Source organism: Propithecus coquereli, unplaced genomic scaffold, assembly GCF_000956105.1.
Source record: "Propithecus coquereli isolate 6110/MARCELLA unplaced genomic scaffold, Pcoq_1.0 Scaffold202, whole genome shotgun sequence".
Classification (NCBI taxonomy): Eukaryota; Metazoa; Chordata; class Mammalia; order Primates; family Indriidae; genus Propithecus; species Propithecus coquereli.
In genome coordinates, this window is record NW_012145190.1 from 1,361,008 (window position 1) to 1,376,951 (window position 15,944).

The following is a 15,944-nucleotide window of genomic DNA, read 5'->3' on the forward strand; positions in this document are numbered from 1 at the left end:
ATTGTTTATTTAAAAATACTTTTCCAAGATTGGCTAAAAATGAAAGTCTTTTTTTAAACCATGTCTTTTTTTAAACCATATATTTAGCTGGTATTTAATAAAAATATGTAGTTAACATGGGACAACAATAATACAGATTATCATGTTACTTATAATGAACTTGTATCAAAATATTACAGATGGAGGTGTTTCTTCTGAGACAAATGATAACCCCTCACATTTGAAAAGTCCTTCTATAATGGTTTTCATATATGAGGTTGTATATCACATGACCCTCACACAGCCATACAGTGAAGATACATTTGGTGCAATCTCACAGATGAAGGAAAACCTTATATGAGATCAATCGAGGTGCCCAAGTCCACACAATGGCAACAGGGTGGATTTCAACCCATGCCATGTGACATCACTACCAATTATTTCTACCTCTGACGCCCACTCTTCTCGTTTGCTCTTTCATTATGCCATCGTGCCTCTTTTTAAAGATTTTAACATCTGATTTGTTTAAAAGGATATCCATGAATGTAAACTTGTGACTTACCTGTTGTCAATTACATCACCCTTATCTAAATATATTTGCTTATTATCGTTTTTCACCATTTACATTATGCTCAGTAAATTGCCCATCCCCCTGGTCTGGTTTCTTTCTCAGATGTGAACTCCATGATAGTATTAAGTCAGGTGCTTGCAGAGCACATGGTACAGTGTGCTTGGAGTGCGGTGGGCATATAACGTTTTTGAGGATGATCAATCACTGTTGCAATGTTGGAGTTTCATGTGGATTTTAGCCCCCCAGAGGTCATCTCTTAAAACTGGTCCTACAATTTAGGCACTCTTCCACTAGGTGGCAGCAACATTCCACAGGGGTCAAAACCAGTAGGAATCAGTGCAGATAATGGTTTATTAACGTACAAGGCCAGTCGGGAAAGTATCCAGCCATGTAATATCAAAAATAGAGACGTTTATTGAAGAAAATACAAGATACAAGAAACATTGTACATAGGACAATGATGCCTCAGTCCCCTTCAAAGGAGGCACCTTGGTACCTCACACAGTTCTCCCAGCATCTCCTAAGCTAACACGTACACGTTCAACATTCTCAGGTGTTCTGCTTGTTGCAGGCCGTTCAGAAAGTGGATCACTTTCAACAGATTCTTGACCATCTTTGAAGCTTTTGTGCCACACTTTTACTTGCGCTGCACTCATTGCATCGTCCCCAAAAGCCTTCTGCATCATTGGGATAGTTGCCATAGAGGATTGTTCAAGCTTAATGCAAAATTTGATGCAGATTCATTGCTCTACTCGCTCAGTCATTTTGAATGCTATGGCCACACAGTACACATGCTCACTCCACCGCTTCTAGTGCCCCACTGACCAGTACAGTGAAGGCGTCATTGTTCACGCATGCGCATCCCAGTCCACTCTGCTGAGCTGCCGGGTTACTTCCATGTCGTGCAAACCATTCTCATTACATTAAAATATTAACAATGGCTGGATACTTTCTGGACAGATCTCGTAGCTATCTTAATTGTAATTACGCTGTTTGGGTTATTAGAGGTCTTCTACTTTAGCTCTTTGGTTTCAGAATAAAAAACTGAGGCCCTGAGAGATCAACCGCCCAATTTGCCACATTAGAATGGGAATTGTTATTCAGGTACCATGATTTTTAACTTTGTGCTTTTCACCTTTCATATATTTTTAAAAATATCTCTAAAACCTTTAAACGTACCTTTACCGTGGATTCGTTAGGGCTGCCTGGTGAAAAGACTTTGGACTTAGGTTGAAATTTTTACTAGTCACTGGTAGAAGAAATACAAACTGGGATAACTTTTCAAACTACAATTTGAGAATCAAGATCTTTTACTGCTAAGCACCTTTGAATTTTTTTCTGGGTTTGCTTCAAAAACAACTAAAATAAATGCATTAAAATAGCTATGCTAAAACATTAAACTAACATTAAAGTAAATCATATGTTAGGAGAATCTGCCAGAGAACAAACTCTAAGATGCATAGAATCCTAGCAAGATAAATTTTGAGTTGAATCTCAAAGCACTGTCTTCTACTTCTAAGCATTGATAATTCTATGTGGAGTTTATTAGTCTGTATGTGCTATTTGCTTTGATATTTTTATTTATTGTGGTAAGAAGCAACTAACGTTCAGTTTACCATCTGTATTAGTCAGGCGTCTCTAGAGAGACAGAACCAATACAATGTAGACAGACAGACAGATGAGAGGGAGTTTATTACGGGGAATTGGCTCACGAGATTATGAAGGCTGAGAGGTTCCACGATACAACGTCTGCAAGCTGAAGAATAGGGAAGCCTGGCTTTCTGCGTGTGAACTCATCCAAATCCAAAGGCCTCAGAACCGGGAAAGCTGATGGTGTGACTCTCAATACCGGGCCCACAGCCTGAGAACCTGGGGGGCTGCTGAGGCAAGTCCCAGAGTCAGAAGGAGAACCGGAGTTCTGATGTCAAAGGGCAGGAGAAGAAATGTGTCCCAGCTCCAGAAGAGAGAGGGAGAATTTGCCTCTCCTGGATGCTTTTTGTTCTTTTTGTGCCCTCAGCTGATTGGATGGTGCCTACCTACATTGGGTAAGGGTGGCTCTTCCTTACTCACTCCACTAATTCAAATGCCAGTCTTTTCCAGAAAGACCCTCCCAGACACACCCAGAAACAATGCATTACCAGCTGTCTGGGTATCCCTTAATCCAGCCAAGTTGACACCTAAAATTAACCATCACACCATGGTAACTATTTTTTAAGTGTACACTTGAGTAGTTTTAAGTATATTCACATTGTTGTGCGACAGATTTGCTTTGATACTTTTTGATGGTCACTTAAACTTCTGCTATTTTAATCAAATTTGCTTTTTTAAAGTAAGGGTATGGAAAGCTTGTGATTTTGTGCATGACTTTCTTTCTCCTTCTCAAATTTCTTATAGAATAGCTTGACAAATACAGTGCATGTTCCCATTCTGCATTTTCCTGCCTAATGCAGACATCGTTAACTAATAATTTGCTATTTATGCTTAAGATTCTCAGTCTTACTTTGTACATAACCATTATCACTATAATCAGAATTGACATGAGAGATGAAATCTATTTCTATCCTATCTTATCAGCTTTTTCTAATCCTAGGAAAAGGTATAGGTCATAATTATGGGGTTTGCCTTTTAAGTTTCCCAGATCTTAACTCACTATCAAAACTCTCTAGTTGGACTTGCCTCTCCCAGCCTGAGGATTTGCTGGGCCAGTTTACCTCCAACCCTGGATATCAGAATGTTTCTCTTGAAGAAGAACTTCCTTGCCTTTTCACGTTCACAGCTGATTTTGGAAGTCATTTACCTTCTTTTCCTTACAACATCTCAGTCAGTAAATTTTTTCCCCCAAATTAAGTTTATTGCCTTGTGTGTCAAGAGTCTCAGTAATTATAGATGTTCATATAGAAGACATTTCTATCATTTAATTTTTTTTTCTTTTCAGACTATGGACTTTTAACTTGATATTTATGAAACAGATTAACTCACTTTTAGGAAATTTATTCCTTAATAAAATATTTCAAAAAGAAAATGACTGTCTTAAAATAACAGACTTTCACGGCTGGAGGGGTCCTTGGAGAAAGAACCCAATTTACTCAGGCCCAGGGGCGTTCCTTGAGTTGCCCACAGTGACACATCCATGTAGTGGCAGTGCTGGGAGTAGCATCCAAAATATTAAAAAAGAAAAGAAATTGTTTTCATCACAATGAAAAGTCAGAAAGGAAAGACACTTCTTGGCCATGACCCAAGGGACAGAGTTAATGACGTGATTAGTTAATATTCATTGAGAGATTTCTATTCATCAGGCATGGTACTACGCCTTTCTTATTTAAATCTTATTTAATTATCACAGCGACCGACCCTTTTGAGGTAGGTATTATTGTGATACTGGTTTTACAAATGAGGAAGTTGATATTTAAGAGATTAAACAACTTTGTACATGTTTATATTGATAAAATGGCAGAGTCAGAATTTGAACCCAACTCTCTCAGTTGGAAACCTGTGTTTGTAACCACTGTATGTTAGTATTAATACAAGGCTTGTTCTCTTTGTGTGTGTGGTTTACTTCTGATAAAAGTCTCTTAAGCAAAAGGCTGTCCGCCGATGCAAAAGGACATCTTCCTGGATTCAAATTAGGGAAAGCTCAATGGAGAATAAGGAGGGGACAGGAAAGAGTGCTCTGGTGATGGATGGCTGGCCCCTCTCGCCATCTCTCCAGAGAACAATTAGTGCTCAGAAATGTTTGGCTGTAATGATTGCTGGGCTTTTTACGTTGGACCCTGGAGTGTGTGCCAGAGAGAGAGTATGGCTATCGCTGCCCGTTAAAATAATGAACTCCTGTAGGCCACTTGGAAGACTTGGCAACAAAGGAGCAGGGATCTTAGAAGCAGGTATTACTATTTACAGAGGCCAAAGCATAAAAAATTGACTGAACCAGAAACCGGGTGGGAGCAGTGGGAAATGCAGATGAACTGAGGGTTGCAAAAGATATTATCAGAGCAAAGCGACCAATATTTCTTCTCTTGTAGCACAAGATCGCAGGACACTGCTGCCTAAAGTAATTCAGTAAGTCCCGCTCAGTCCCCCCAACCTCATTCGTCCAGCAAATGGCAACTGTAAATTTACAGCCTATTTTTTTATTTGTAAAAAGGGCAGAGTAACACTACCACTTCCTGAGGCTGAGAGAATTAAATGGGTTTATATAAATCAAGTCCTTAGAACAGTGCCTGGTATACAATAAGTGCTAAATAAGTGTGGTTATATAATGATTGTTATTATATTATTATGATTGTGATTATATTATATATTAAATATTTTATTATAATAATCATAGGCCAAATTATAACTCATTATATAACTCATAGGCCAAAAACACTCTGCTAAACTCTGAGGGTAAGCAGTGAAAAAAATTCATTTATTCAACAAATATTTACTGGGTGCCTATGTCCCAGGCACCATTCTAGGTATTTAGGATAGATCAATAAACAGAACAGAAAAAGCTTCCTCTCTGCCTCTGAGCACCTTACATTCTGGTAGGGAAGATTTCATTAAGATAAGAAACACCAAACTCATCTTCACTCCTTTTGGTAGGTTACGTAGATTGGTGCCATAGTCAAGAGCAGTCTAGGCTCCTCTTGGTTTTGACTGCTCAGGCAATGACTTGTGGGGAGATTTGAAACTTGCAGAAAACACAAAACTCGGAGTAGTTTTTAATATGATGAATGACAGAGAAGCACCATCCAATGGTTGCAAGCATGCATGGGCAAATAGATCCCATACGAATGATAAAATACAGCAACTTTAATTTCACCGCTGAGTCTTACCCCAGGGCATTTCTGCCTTTTTACACCCGTTTATATTTCCTTGTTTTGATCTTACATCAGGGCCAGTCTGTCTTTCTTAATCACTCATTGTGGATGGACTCACCTCATATCTCCAGAATGATAATCTGATCTGGCCTGATGACATCAAAGTTGTCCTTTGCCTATCATTGACCTTAGACATCTGATGAAACCTCTCCTCCCCTTGGCTTTTCTTGCTCACGAAATATTAGCTTCTGTGGGTTCCTGACCAACATGGCTCAGTCAATCTCTTTGATATTCCTCCCCTGCCCCCTCATGGAGGCACATTCACAGCCTTCTACTCCACAATGATGCCGATTCGTCCAAACTTTTATCTTTCTATGAATTTTATGCAGTGAATTATATAAAAACTTACTATATAATTAGAACAAAATTTTTAGTTTTAAGCATATATAAGTGTGTATATATGTGCATACACACATACTTATATACACACACATATATAGTTTTTTTCTTAGTTTCATTACCTAAAAGAATAGATTGTTAGACTATGGCTTAAATTTCTTCCCCTAAAATGGCATATGTCAAAAATTATAGAATTAAAGAATTTCTTTCTCTCTTTCTTTTTCTTTCTTTCTTTTTCATTCTCTCTTTCTCTTTCTCTCTCTCCCCTTCCTTCCTTCTCTTTCCTTTGTTTCCTTCCTTCCTTCTTTCCTTTCTTTTTTTTTTCTTTTCTTTCTCTCTTATTTTTTATGTTTTTAGAGATGGAGTCTCACTCTGTTGCCAGACTACAGTGCAGTGGTGTGATCATAGCTCACTGCAACCTCAAACTCCTGGGCTCAAGTGATCCTCCTGCCTCAGCCTCCTGAGTAGCTGGGACTACAGGTGCACACCACCATGGCCAGCTAATATCTCTATTTTTAGTAGGGGTCTCAGTCTTGCTTGGGCTGGTCTTGAACTGTTGACCTCAAGCAGTCCTCCATCTTTGGCCTCCCAAAGTGCTGGGATTATAGGTGTGAGCTTCTGTGCCCAGCCAAAACTCGGATTTCTGATTCCCAATCACTTTCTATACTAGTAGAGTGATTCTCTTTTAGTCTACAAGATATATATCATACATACTTTTAAAATTTTTATGCATTTTTTCCTTTTTAAAAATTTGAATAGATTTAGGACCTACCAGTTGAATTCCAATATGATATATACTATACAGTGGTGAAGTCTTGGCTTTTGGTGTAGCATACAGATCTTAAATAGTGCCAAGAGATTATCCTAGGCCGACTTCCTCTGAGAAGACTTTGTCTGGGAGGTGGCTGGACTCTAGGTGTTAGCTGTTTATATGATCTTCCAGGAAATATACACTCTTACAATGACAAACAAAATCTAACTGACCACAGGATTGCTTCTTTTGTTTATGCAGGAAGCAGGCCTATGGCTGTAGGAAGGAACAACACAATTGTGACAAAATTCATCCTCCTGGGATTTTCAGATCATCCTCAAATGAAGATTTTCCTTTTTGTGTTGTTTCTGGGGATCTACCTCCTGACCCTGGCCTGGAACCTGAGCCTCATCGCCCTCATCAGGATGGACTCTCACCTGCACACGCCCATGTACTTCTTCCTCAGTAACCTGTCCTTCCTGGATATCTGCTATGTGTCTTCCACAGCCCCCAAGATGCTCTCCAACATCATCACAGAGCAGAAAACCATTTCCTTCGTTGGCTGTGCCACGCAGTACTTCGTCTTCTGTGGGATGGGGCTGACCGAGTGCTTTCTCCTGGCAGCCATGGCCTATGACCGGTACGCTGCCATCTGCAACCCACTGCTCTACACAGCCCTCGTATCCCACACACTTTGCTTAAAGATGGTGGCTGGCGCCTATGTGGGTGGATTCCTTAGTTCTTTGATTGAAACATACTCCATCTATCAGCACGATTTCTGTGGGCCCAACATGATCAACCACTTCTTCTGTGACCTCCCTCCAGTCCTGGCTCTGTCCTGCTCTGATACCCTCACTAGCCAGGTGTTGACCTTCGCAGTGGGCATTCTCGTTGGAGTGGCATCTGTCTTTGTGGTCCTCATCTCTTATGGTTACATTGTTGCTGTGGTTCTGAAGATCAGCTCAGCTGAAGGTAGGACCAAGGCCTTCAGCACCTGTGCCTCTCATTTGACTGCTGTGACCCTCTTCTATGGCTCTGGTCTCTTCATGTACATGCGACCTAGTTCCAGCTACTCCCTAAACCGGGACAAGGTGGTGTCTGTATTCTATGCCGTGGTGATCCCCATGGCGAATCCCATCATCTACAGTCTTAGGAATAAGGAGATTAAAAACGCCATGAGGAAAGCTGTGAAAAGGGACCCTGTGCTTTCTCACAGGCATTCATTTTTCTGAACGTGGGCTAATGTTTACAGTGAAGCCGTGAGCTGGGTCAGTGGTGCAGACACTTACGTAGTTTTGGAATAGTAGATCCACATGATGATTTGTGTGGACCAGTCTTTTTGCCCCCCTTTCTAAAATTCCACTAACCAGTTTACTTCTTCGCTATTAGAAAATAATTTGGCCATTATTGGTTTCTAGAATAAGATAGCATTTGCACAGAGTGAGATTTTAAATGCTTAATTTAGCAGAAAACCTCACCATGACAAGAAACATCCTGGAACATTAAAATAGAGCTTGTGTCTGTAGAAGAAGAACCATAGAAAAATTAGTCCAGCATTTATGGAGGTGATCCTTAAGGTACTGTATAGCATCATGACCTGCAGAAGATGACAGTCTTTCTGAACACAATTGCCTTTTCCTCCTCTGAGATTCTCAAATGCTTTCTTTAGAGCTCACAAGGACTACAAGGCAGACACCCTCACATGTTTGAGAATCTGGCTGTGGTGAGCCACTGTGACTGACGAGGGTATGTTAATATTCTTCGGATGGATTAAGGCAGGAATTCTGATTTGGGCCTTAAAGACTGAGCAAATGGAGCCACCTCTTGCACAATTCAGTCAATGACACAAAAAGTTATCACTAAGACGATTTTAAATAAAACCAAGAAATTACTGCTTAAACCCAAAGTAACAGCTTTCTAACCAATCCTCAAAAGTTTCTTTGGAATCTAGAAGAGCACTCATCTGGGGTGAAAGGTTTGGGATAAATTCTAGATGAGAACTTAGCCAAGGAATTGAAGACAATGATTTTTCTTCTTCACATTTTCTCAGAACTTTTTAATGTGTCCTTGAACTGGCAGTAAAATGCTAGAATCAATTTATGCAGCTGTGGCCTTTCTACGGTAGGCCATAAATGGGTGAGTGAATTATGTCTCTCTGTGTGTCCATGGGCAATTTACTAGGACTCTGTGTGCCTCAGTTCCTCATCTGTAAATTAGAAATAATAATAGTAATTATCTGCTAGGATTATTGTGAAGAATTAAAGTGTACATGTGAACGTTTAGAGTAGTGCCTTGTGAATAGGAAATGTTCAAGAGGTGCTATTATTATTACTATTAAATAATGACTTATCATTATCTAAGCCAAAGAAATAGAACCCATTTCCTTAGTTTGGTGGAAAATGTGAGCTTTGTAATGGCTTTGCTGCACTGGAAAGAGGGTCGGGAGAGACTATCCCAAAAAGCGGTTAAGAATATTCATTTTTAAGTCAGCAGACCTGCGATTATTAATCTCATCTCTGCTATTTTGCAGGCATGTGGTTTTATGCAGGTTATTTACAGGCTCTATTTTCCTCTGTAAAATGAGGATAATAATTGTATCTACCTCATAAAATTGATACAACAATTGAGTGAAAACATGCATGAAAAGAGAATATGCCAGTGCTTGGCATATGGCGATACTTAATATGTGTTAGTTTATATTATTAGTCAATTAGTCAACATTTTTAGTCAATTTTGTATAAAATAAAAAAAAAATCCAGGGAAATGTGCTAAAAAGAGACAAAAGAAATAGCTTTGGGATATCTCCAACTGGGACATACCAGTCTCAGTGAGAAGACGCACTCATGCTCTCATCTCTGCTATTTCTCTCGCACATCAGAAGTGGTCCCTAGGGAATCAGAACAAGCTCAGGTTCATAGATGTGGCCATTGTGCCAACTCTGTCAGCAGCCTGGACGCCTCCCCCTCTTCCTTACACCCACTTCCCCCACTTCTTTATCTGTCCTCCAGCTCACCAAACTCCTGCCGTTCAGTTCACCAATTTTTAAAACGGTAGCTAATTTTAAGTTCTAGTGCCAAAAGTCATTGAAACAACACAACTAGCTAAATAAAATGTCTCATGCTTTGGATTTACATGGAGCTGTCACCGATCTATTATTATGTCTAAACTTTTTTGGTGAAATGATATTCTGAATACAAAATCTTTATTAAAAATCTCTCTTGTTTTGGCCACATATATATTTGCTAGCAATGGAAATTTTCTCTTGGCACTGAGACGCTATAAGGTCTTTTTGCAGTTTGCCTAACTACCAAGGAGAATATAAGGCTCTTTAATAACGATTAATTCTAATGTATAAGATGGGGATTGGTTGCAAGACTTGAATGAGGCAAAAATGATCTGGGGTTTACAGTAAGCCACATGCTAAATCAGACTTCCAAAATAAGTACATTTATTGTGGGGCATATAAGCAGATATACATTAAACAGAATAGTTTGGGTACTGAAGGAATCAGGCATTTTATAGGTATTTAGAGCAGGACAAGGTACACCTCTCTCTGGGGAGGGCTGGCTAGCTGGGGATAGAACTCACTTTAGTAAAATTACCACCATCCAGGGTGTGGCACTCATCTTGGCAACCTTAGAAAATCTTTCCCAGATGGGCTGAAGTTAACCAAGCTCAGAATAGCTAGCTGCATAAGCCAGAATGCCAGTTTTAATTTTTAGTGAAGAACAAAACTGCCAAGCTTGTGCTTGTGCCAGTGGCACAATTCTCCATCTGTTGAGGAAGCCACATAGAAAGACAAATTACAATCGAAAGTCTATTTGGAAAGAGAGGAATCAGAGCAAAGTGGATAATGTCTATTAGCGCCTGATGAACCCAGCCAGGGGTCTGGAGAGATGAAGCCCTGGGCACTACCAATACTTGTCCCCAAACGTTCCTTTTCCTCTCTTTCAAGGTGACTGTCCTGTCCTCCCTTCTAATCAATCTTTTGGTCTAAGAAATATATTTTCTCTAAAATGCTTCTGCTACACAATTTGTTTATCTATTATGGGCTGAATTTATGGTTTAATTTTTAGAGTTTTGCAGATACCTGGTTGCTGTCCCTGTGTACCACTGACATTCCCCTAATTTTTTTGTAGGTATGGCACACACTCATGAATTAGTGCTTTAACTTTTGTCTAAAGATTAATAGTCTCATGCTTCTAGTCTTAAACCTAGACAAACCTAGAGTTTGCCTGTTCTCTGATCATCCACACAAATGAAGAATCACTTGCATTCCACTTGCCTGTGTCCAGATAACGGATCGGGATCTCCCTGATCTAGAAATGAGCAGGGAGAGTCTGCCTACTTTGCATATAAGGAGACATGCTGCATACCCCAGCATTCTCCCATAAGCTTGATCTATGATTACCTTCCCCGAATTCTTGATGACTCACTCCCGTGTCTGTAATACCTCCAAACCCACTGGGGAAGATCAACCGTCTATATCTGACCTTTGCTGCTTTTATTCTACCCTCACTCTTCTCATACTCCACTCTCCCCTTGTGCTGGCCACTACCTTCTATGTGCAATACTGCTTGTGGGTCTGGCCAGAGATGATATTCCCCTTTCCTACAAGCAAAAAAACAGCCATAGGAGTCTCTTGCAATCATGGCTTGGAGTTTTTACAAACTAGATATAGCAGTTTCTATAGTGCCAGACCAAATGGCTGGCACTATCTAGTTGGAAGAGAGACAAACCACACACTTTGTGTGGGACCACACTCTAGCAATAACCAGGCAGCGGGGACCCAGAGAGACCTCATGGAAGAACAGAGATTTTCATCTCCCTCTTAAAGCCAAATTCTTCTGGAATGGAACTTACGATGCCAGACTGGACTTAAATGTCAGCATACATAGAAAAACTGGCATGCATAAAGTATTGCTTTGATATTGTATGGTACATTCTTGTTTGTTTTAATAAAACTTCATTCTTATGCAAAAGGAGGCTGGGTTTTCAATCTTAAGAAATCCTTGATTTCCCAAGAAAGATTACAGGCCTGGTTGAGGTTGAAACAATAAATATATAAAACTTAAAAAAAAAAGAAATCCTTAAGGAGTAAAATTGATCCACATGGTTTGGAAGGCCCAAGTCCATAAGTCAGACACACACTGACACTCACAGTCTTTTCCTAAGAACTGAAAGCTATGCATATAGTCTGGCAGGGGTCATTTCACACCTCAACTTGACCCTCAACCTGCAATACAGTTGGCCATGAGACGCCATCTGGGGTTGAGCTGCAGCTGGAGGTGTCCTAGGAGCCTAACAGGAAGAGATGGGTTCTGAGAAGCCCTGCACCCGTTCAGTGTCCCCTCTCCTTATTTCACCCATCTTGTAACGGATACTCGTGGCAATTGCCTGTATTGTCAACACAGCGGCACTTGTACGGATGCCACTCTTTTCTTGCAGACCCTCTTTTTACCAGAAGGCAAAGCAAGTATTTCTTCCCTTTTTAACACCTTCGATGTCTATGGCTTCCAGATCTTGGAAGGTTCTGGAATTGTTTTCCATCATACATGCCATCCCTGGTAGCTTTCTAACAGAAGGTCATGCATGAGATTTTCCTGCTTTAGCAAGTTAAAGCACCTTTTTATTAGTACTTGGGCCTTCTGTATTCATTTTATTTACCTTTATTTTACAATTACAATTAGCTATAACTTGCCTTCACATTTTCATTTTTAAAAATTAACATTATTTTTAATGATAGATCATAACTGTATGTATGGAGTGCAATGTGATGTTTTGATATATGTATGCAACATGGAATGATAAAGCTAATTAACATATCCATTCTTGTCCTTTTTGTCTTTTTCCTTTTGGTATTTGGTACGTGTCCTTACAGCTGAATTTGATGGCTTTCTTTCTCTATCCTCAAAAGATAACCTTCCTCTTTGGCTATGAAAGTCAGCTGATTATTAAAAAAAAGAAGATGAACTTCTTGCTGGAGTTCTTAGTGGAGTCACAGTAGCATGGGGAGGAGTCCTGATTTAGTAAATCTCTCTGTGGTATTATCTACCTCTCTGTTTGGGTCCCAAAGAGGGAGGGGAAGATGGTTTCACTGCACTTGCAGCTACCTTGGCTTCTATTGTTCATAATAGGACCCTTGAGGTTCCAATATCTGAACAGGGCCTGGCACATCATATGCACTTAATCAATATTTGTTGAATGAATTAATTAATTTTAGTATTTTAGTGCAAATTCTGAAAGTGTTTAACAAAAAATAAAGGGAATCATTCATGTGACAGATAAGTTCTCAACAGAGTTCTTCTGAAGGAAATGTGTAATCGTGACTTTAATTTTTAGGCTGTATTAGATTGTAACAACATATATTCTTTTTATTTTGTTTTAAAAAGAATTGGCTTTTTATAGTGAAAATCAAAATTGAGTGTCATAGGGCTTGTTTTTTAGATCGATAAAAGTGTGTGAGCAAAGTTATTTATTTTAGATTTTATGTTTAGAATACAGAATTTCATGATTTTCCAGTCAACTCTGACAGATTGCAATTTAATTTTTAAAATTACAATCTAAGTATAATTTTGGAATGAAAGCAAAATGTGATTTTCTTGTATCTTAAATCTACATACTTACATTATATATATTTATTATTCAGGCATAAGGCTTTAGAAACATTTAAAAATGTTTTTGTAAGTAATGAGTAGGCTACAGAAATTAATAACAGTATAAGCTAATTACATTTTTATGAACAGAAGTGATAAATCAAAGTTAGGATGAAATGAATGTGATACGTTATCTTTCTATCTCCTTCCTTTTCATTTGCTAAGCAAGGTCAAAGGAGGTAAGCACAGGGAGGAGGAATACACTATACCAAGAACGGGGTGAGAAAAAGCTGAAGAAAGAGACAAGATAAATTTTATTCCAAAATAAACTTTATCCTAAACAAAAGAAGAAAGCTTAGGAGTCTTTAATAACTGAGAGGCAACTAAAACAAGGTTTGATTAGAAACGGTAACATCCAGGGTGGCTGAGAAAAACGATGCGGCAAACCCAGGTAGGGTTTGCTGTGGTCATTTCATCTCTCGGGCAGCCGTAAGCACAAGCTTTGCAGGGGTCACTATCTACACGGTGAGATTTCCCTGTTCCTCAGTTATACCAGCACGTTTTGCAAAACATTTCAATACCTTATCAATTCTTCTTCTTGAAAGAAGATAAATTCTCTTCCGGTTCATCTCGCTTCCTTGGCAAGCAGTCAGCATTACCACTTCTCGGTTCATTTCCTGAAAGGTCACCTATGTGAAGCGATGTGGTGATCGCGTTGTTGACAGCACGTTCAATTACACCGTCGTTGCCCTGCCCGTCTGTACAATAATGCCTCTGAAATAGGCTCTGCCATTTTAGAGACCTTTCTGTGAGAAATTCTTGCAAAAAATATGCAGGAAGATTCTCCAGTCTCTTAACATCCCACCTGCCTCCAGCTGGTGATGTCCCACACCAGTTTCTCTCTTTTTCACGCCACAAATCATCCCTTGTTGGTGTCACGCCTCCACGGATGGGCACATTTCTCCTCTCACCAGGCAATACCGTCCTTATGAGATCCTCTGCTTGTCCAGGCCAACAAGTATAGTGCTTTGCAGTCTATAGTTGTTAGGAACAGGATTAATGCATCAATTAATGCATTTTGGTGCGTGGAGTGCAGTCTTTAAGATGTGGCTCTGGAGGTAGAGTACCTGGATGTGAACCCTGGTTCTGTCCTTCATGGGCTCTGACTTTGGGCTGTTTACCGCCCTGACTCTGTCACAGTCTTCTTATCTACAAAATGAGAATAATGACATCATGTATCTCATAGGGTTGTGGACAAATTAAAATGAAATAAAGGATAAAAGATTCAGATAGCACCTGGAATAGAGGACGCACTCCATAAACGTTAGCTATATAATACCACGCCTTTCTTTTAAGGCAAATTTAATCATGTTAGGAACAAAAAATATAAGCAAATCAAAGAGCTTGGTGTTTTTAGAAAAACTCGACAGTGATAAGCTGCAGTAACAACAACTTTCATAAAAATATTGTTTGTAGACCTGCTTCTGAGAATATGGGGGGTTATACATTCACAGAAACCACGGAGAATGCTACATAAAATCGAAAACACATTTTTTTCATGGCTAATGAGAAAGGAAATAAATTCCTGAAAGTACAGAGATGACAAGAAAGCACAAAGCTAAGAGAATGGTGGATGGGGGCCAGGATTTTCCCAGGAGGAATCTACTAAACCCCGGTGGCCTAAGGCCTGGGTTTTAATGGGCACGTGTATCAAAGGTAGGAGCATGTGGGGTTGGACAACAGACAAACCCCGTGCTGCTGAAACAGGAGCTCACAAAGAGGGACGTTCTCAGGGGCCAGCATAGGAAAAAACCTACTGCAGGAAATGAGATGGGATGTGCACAACTCTCTGTTTTGTTTTGAGAGGCAGAGGAAAAGTAAAAAGGCTCTCCTGATAATCCTTAAACTCCAGCTTCAATTTATTTAGATATGGAGCCTAAATCTTATCCCTACCGTGGCCCTGAAATCTCGGAGTCAAATTTTTGTTTAAAGGGATTCTGGGTTGGTATTGCCCCCAAGGTACCTGACAGAAGTAATGTAAATTATTTCTGGAGGAACGCATTTTAAGTTTAAGCCTCAATACTTCCTGCAGATAAAGTTCAAAAGAACATGAAATTATAATCAAAATTCACTAAACACCCAAGTAAATAGGGCACTTGGAACAAGAAGTTGTAATAGCATCAAACTATAGAATCAGACTTGTAAAACTAGGTATTTAGATTATTAGGCAGTTTAAATAAGTATGTTTACAATGTTTGAATAAAGGATGCTATTGAAAGTATGATGAAAGAAATAAGAGACTATTAAAACTGACTATTTGGTAAAAGAGCAAAATGAAACCTGTGGCAAAGAAAACAAAATATTACGATTGAAACTTAAAACTCAATGGATGTGTTGAACAACCAATTAACACAAGTTATTATAGAGCAGTTTGTTGGAAGAGAGATCTAGAAAAATAAAGCAGAACACTGTAGAGAAATATAAATAATGAATGTTTCACTGATGTGAAGCAAGAAGATCCACCAGACATTTAATCAGGTTTCCAGAGATATATAATAGAAATACAGAAGATTTTCAGAATTCCGAAATATAGAAACATTTTTCAGAATTGAAGATGGCATTTAGTGAATACTACGCCAGGCCTAAGTTTGCTATATTGAATGACTGGAAATTAGAAGTCATGTGTATCTTTATGATTACAAGGAGAAGATCAGTATGTATTGTAGCTGCTCAATAAACCTTTTTGTTGTCATGACTGTTGGTGATAATGATGGTAAAAAGATGACGAATACAATTTTCTCTTCTCTTCCTACCATATTCTCCCTTCATTCAGTCTCACTGTGGACAGA

At 39.2% G+C, this 15,944-nt stretch overlaps 1 protein-coding gene across 1 annotated transcript; it reads left to right on the plus strand.

Annotated features, from left to right (window-relative positions):
• Window positions 1-6,757: 6,757 nt before the first annotated feature.
• LOC105810017 (olfactory receptor 5A2) lies at window positions 6,758-7,771 on the plus strand. The gene has a single exon (XM_012643925.1). It carries the CDS (start codon window positions 6,772-6,774, stop codon window positions 7,729-7,731), a length of 960 nt encoding a protein of 319 aa, XP_012499379.1. The 5' UTR covers window positions 6,758-6,771; the 3' UTR covers window positions 7,732-7,771.
• The last annotated feature ends 8,173 nt before the right edge of the window (window positions 7,772-15,944 follow it).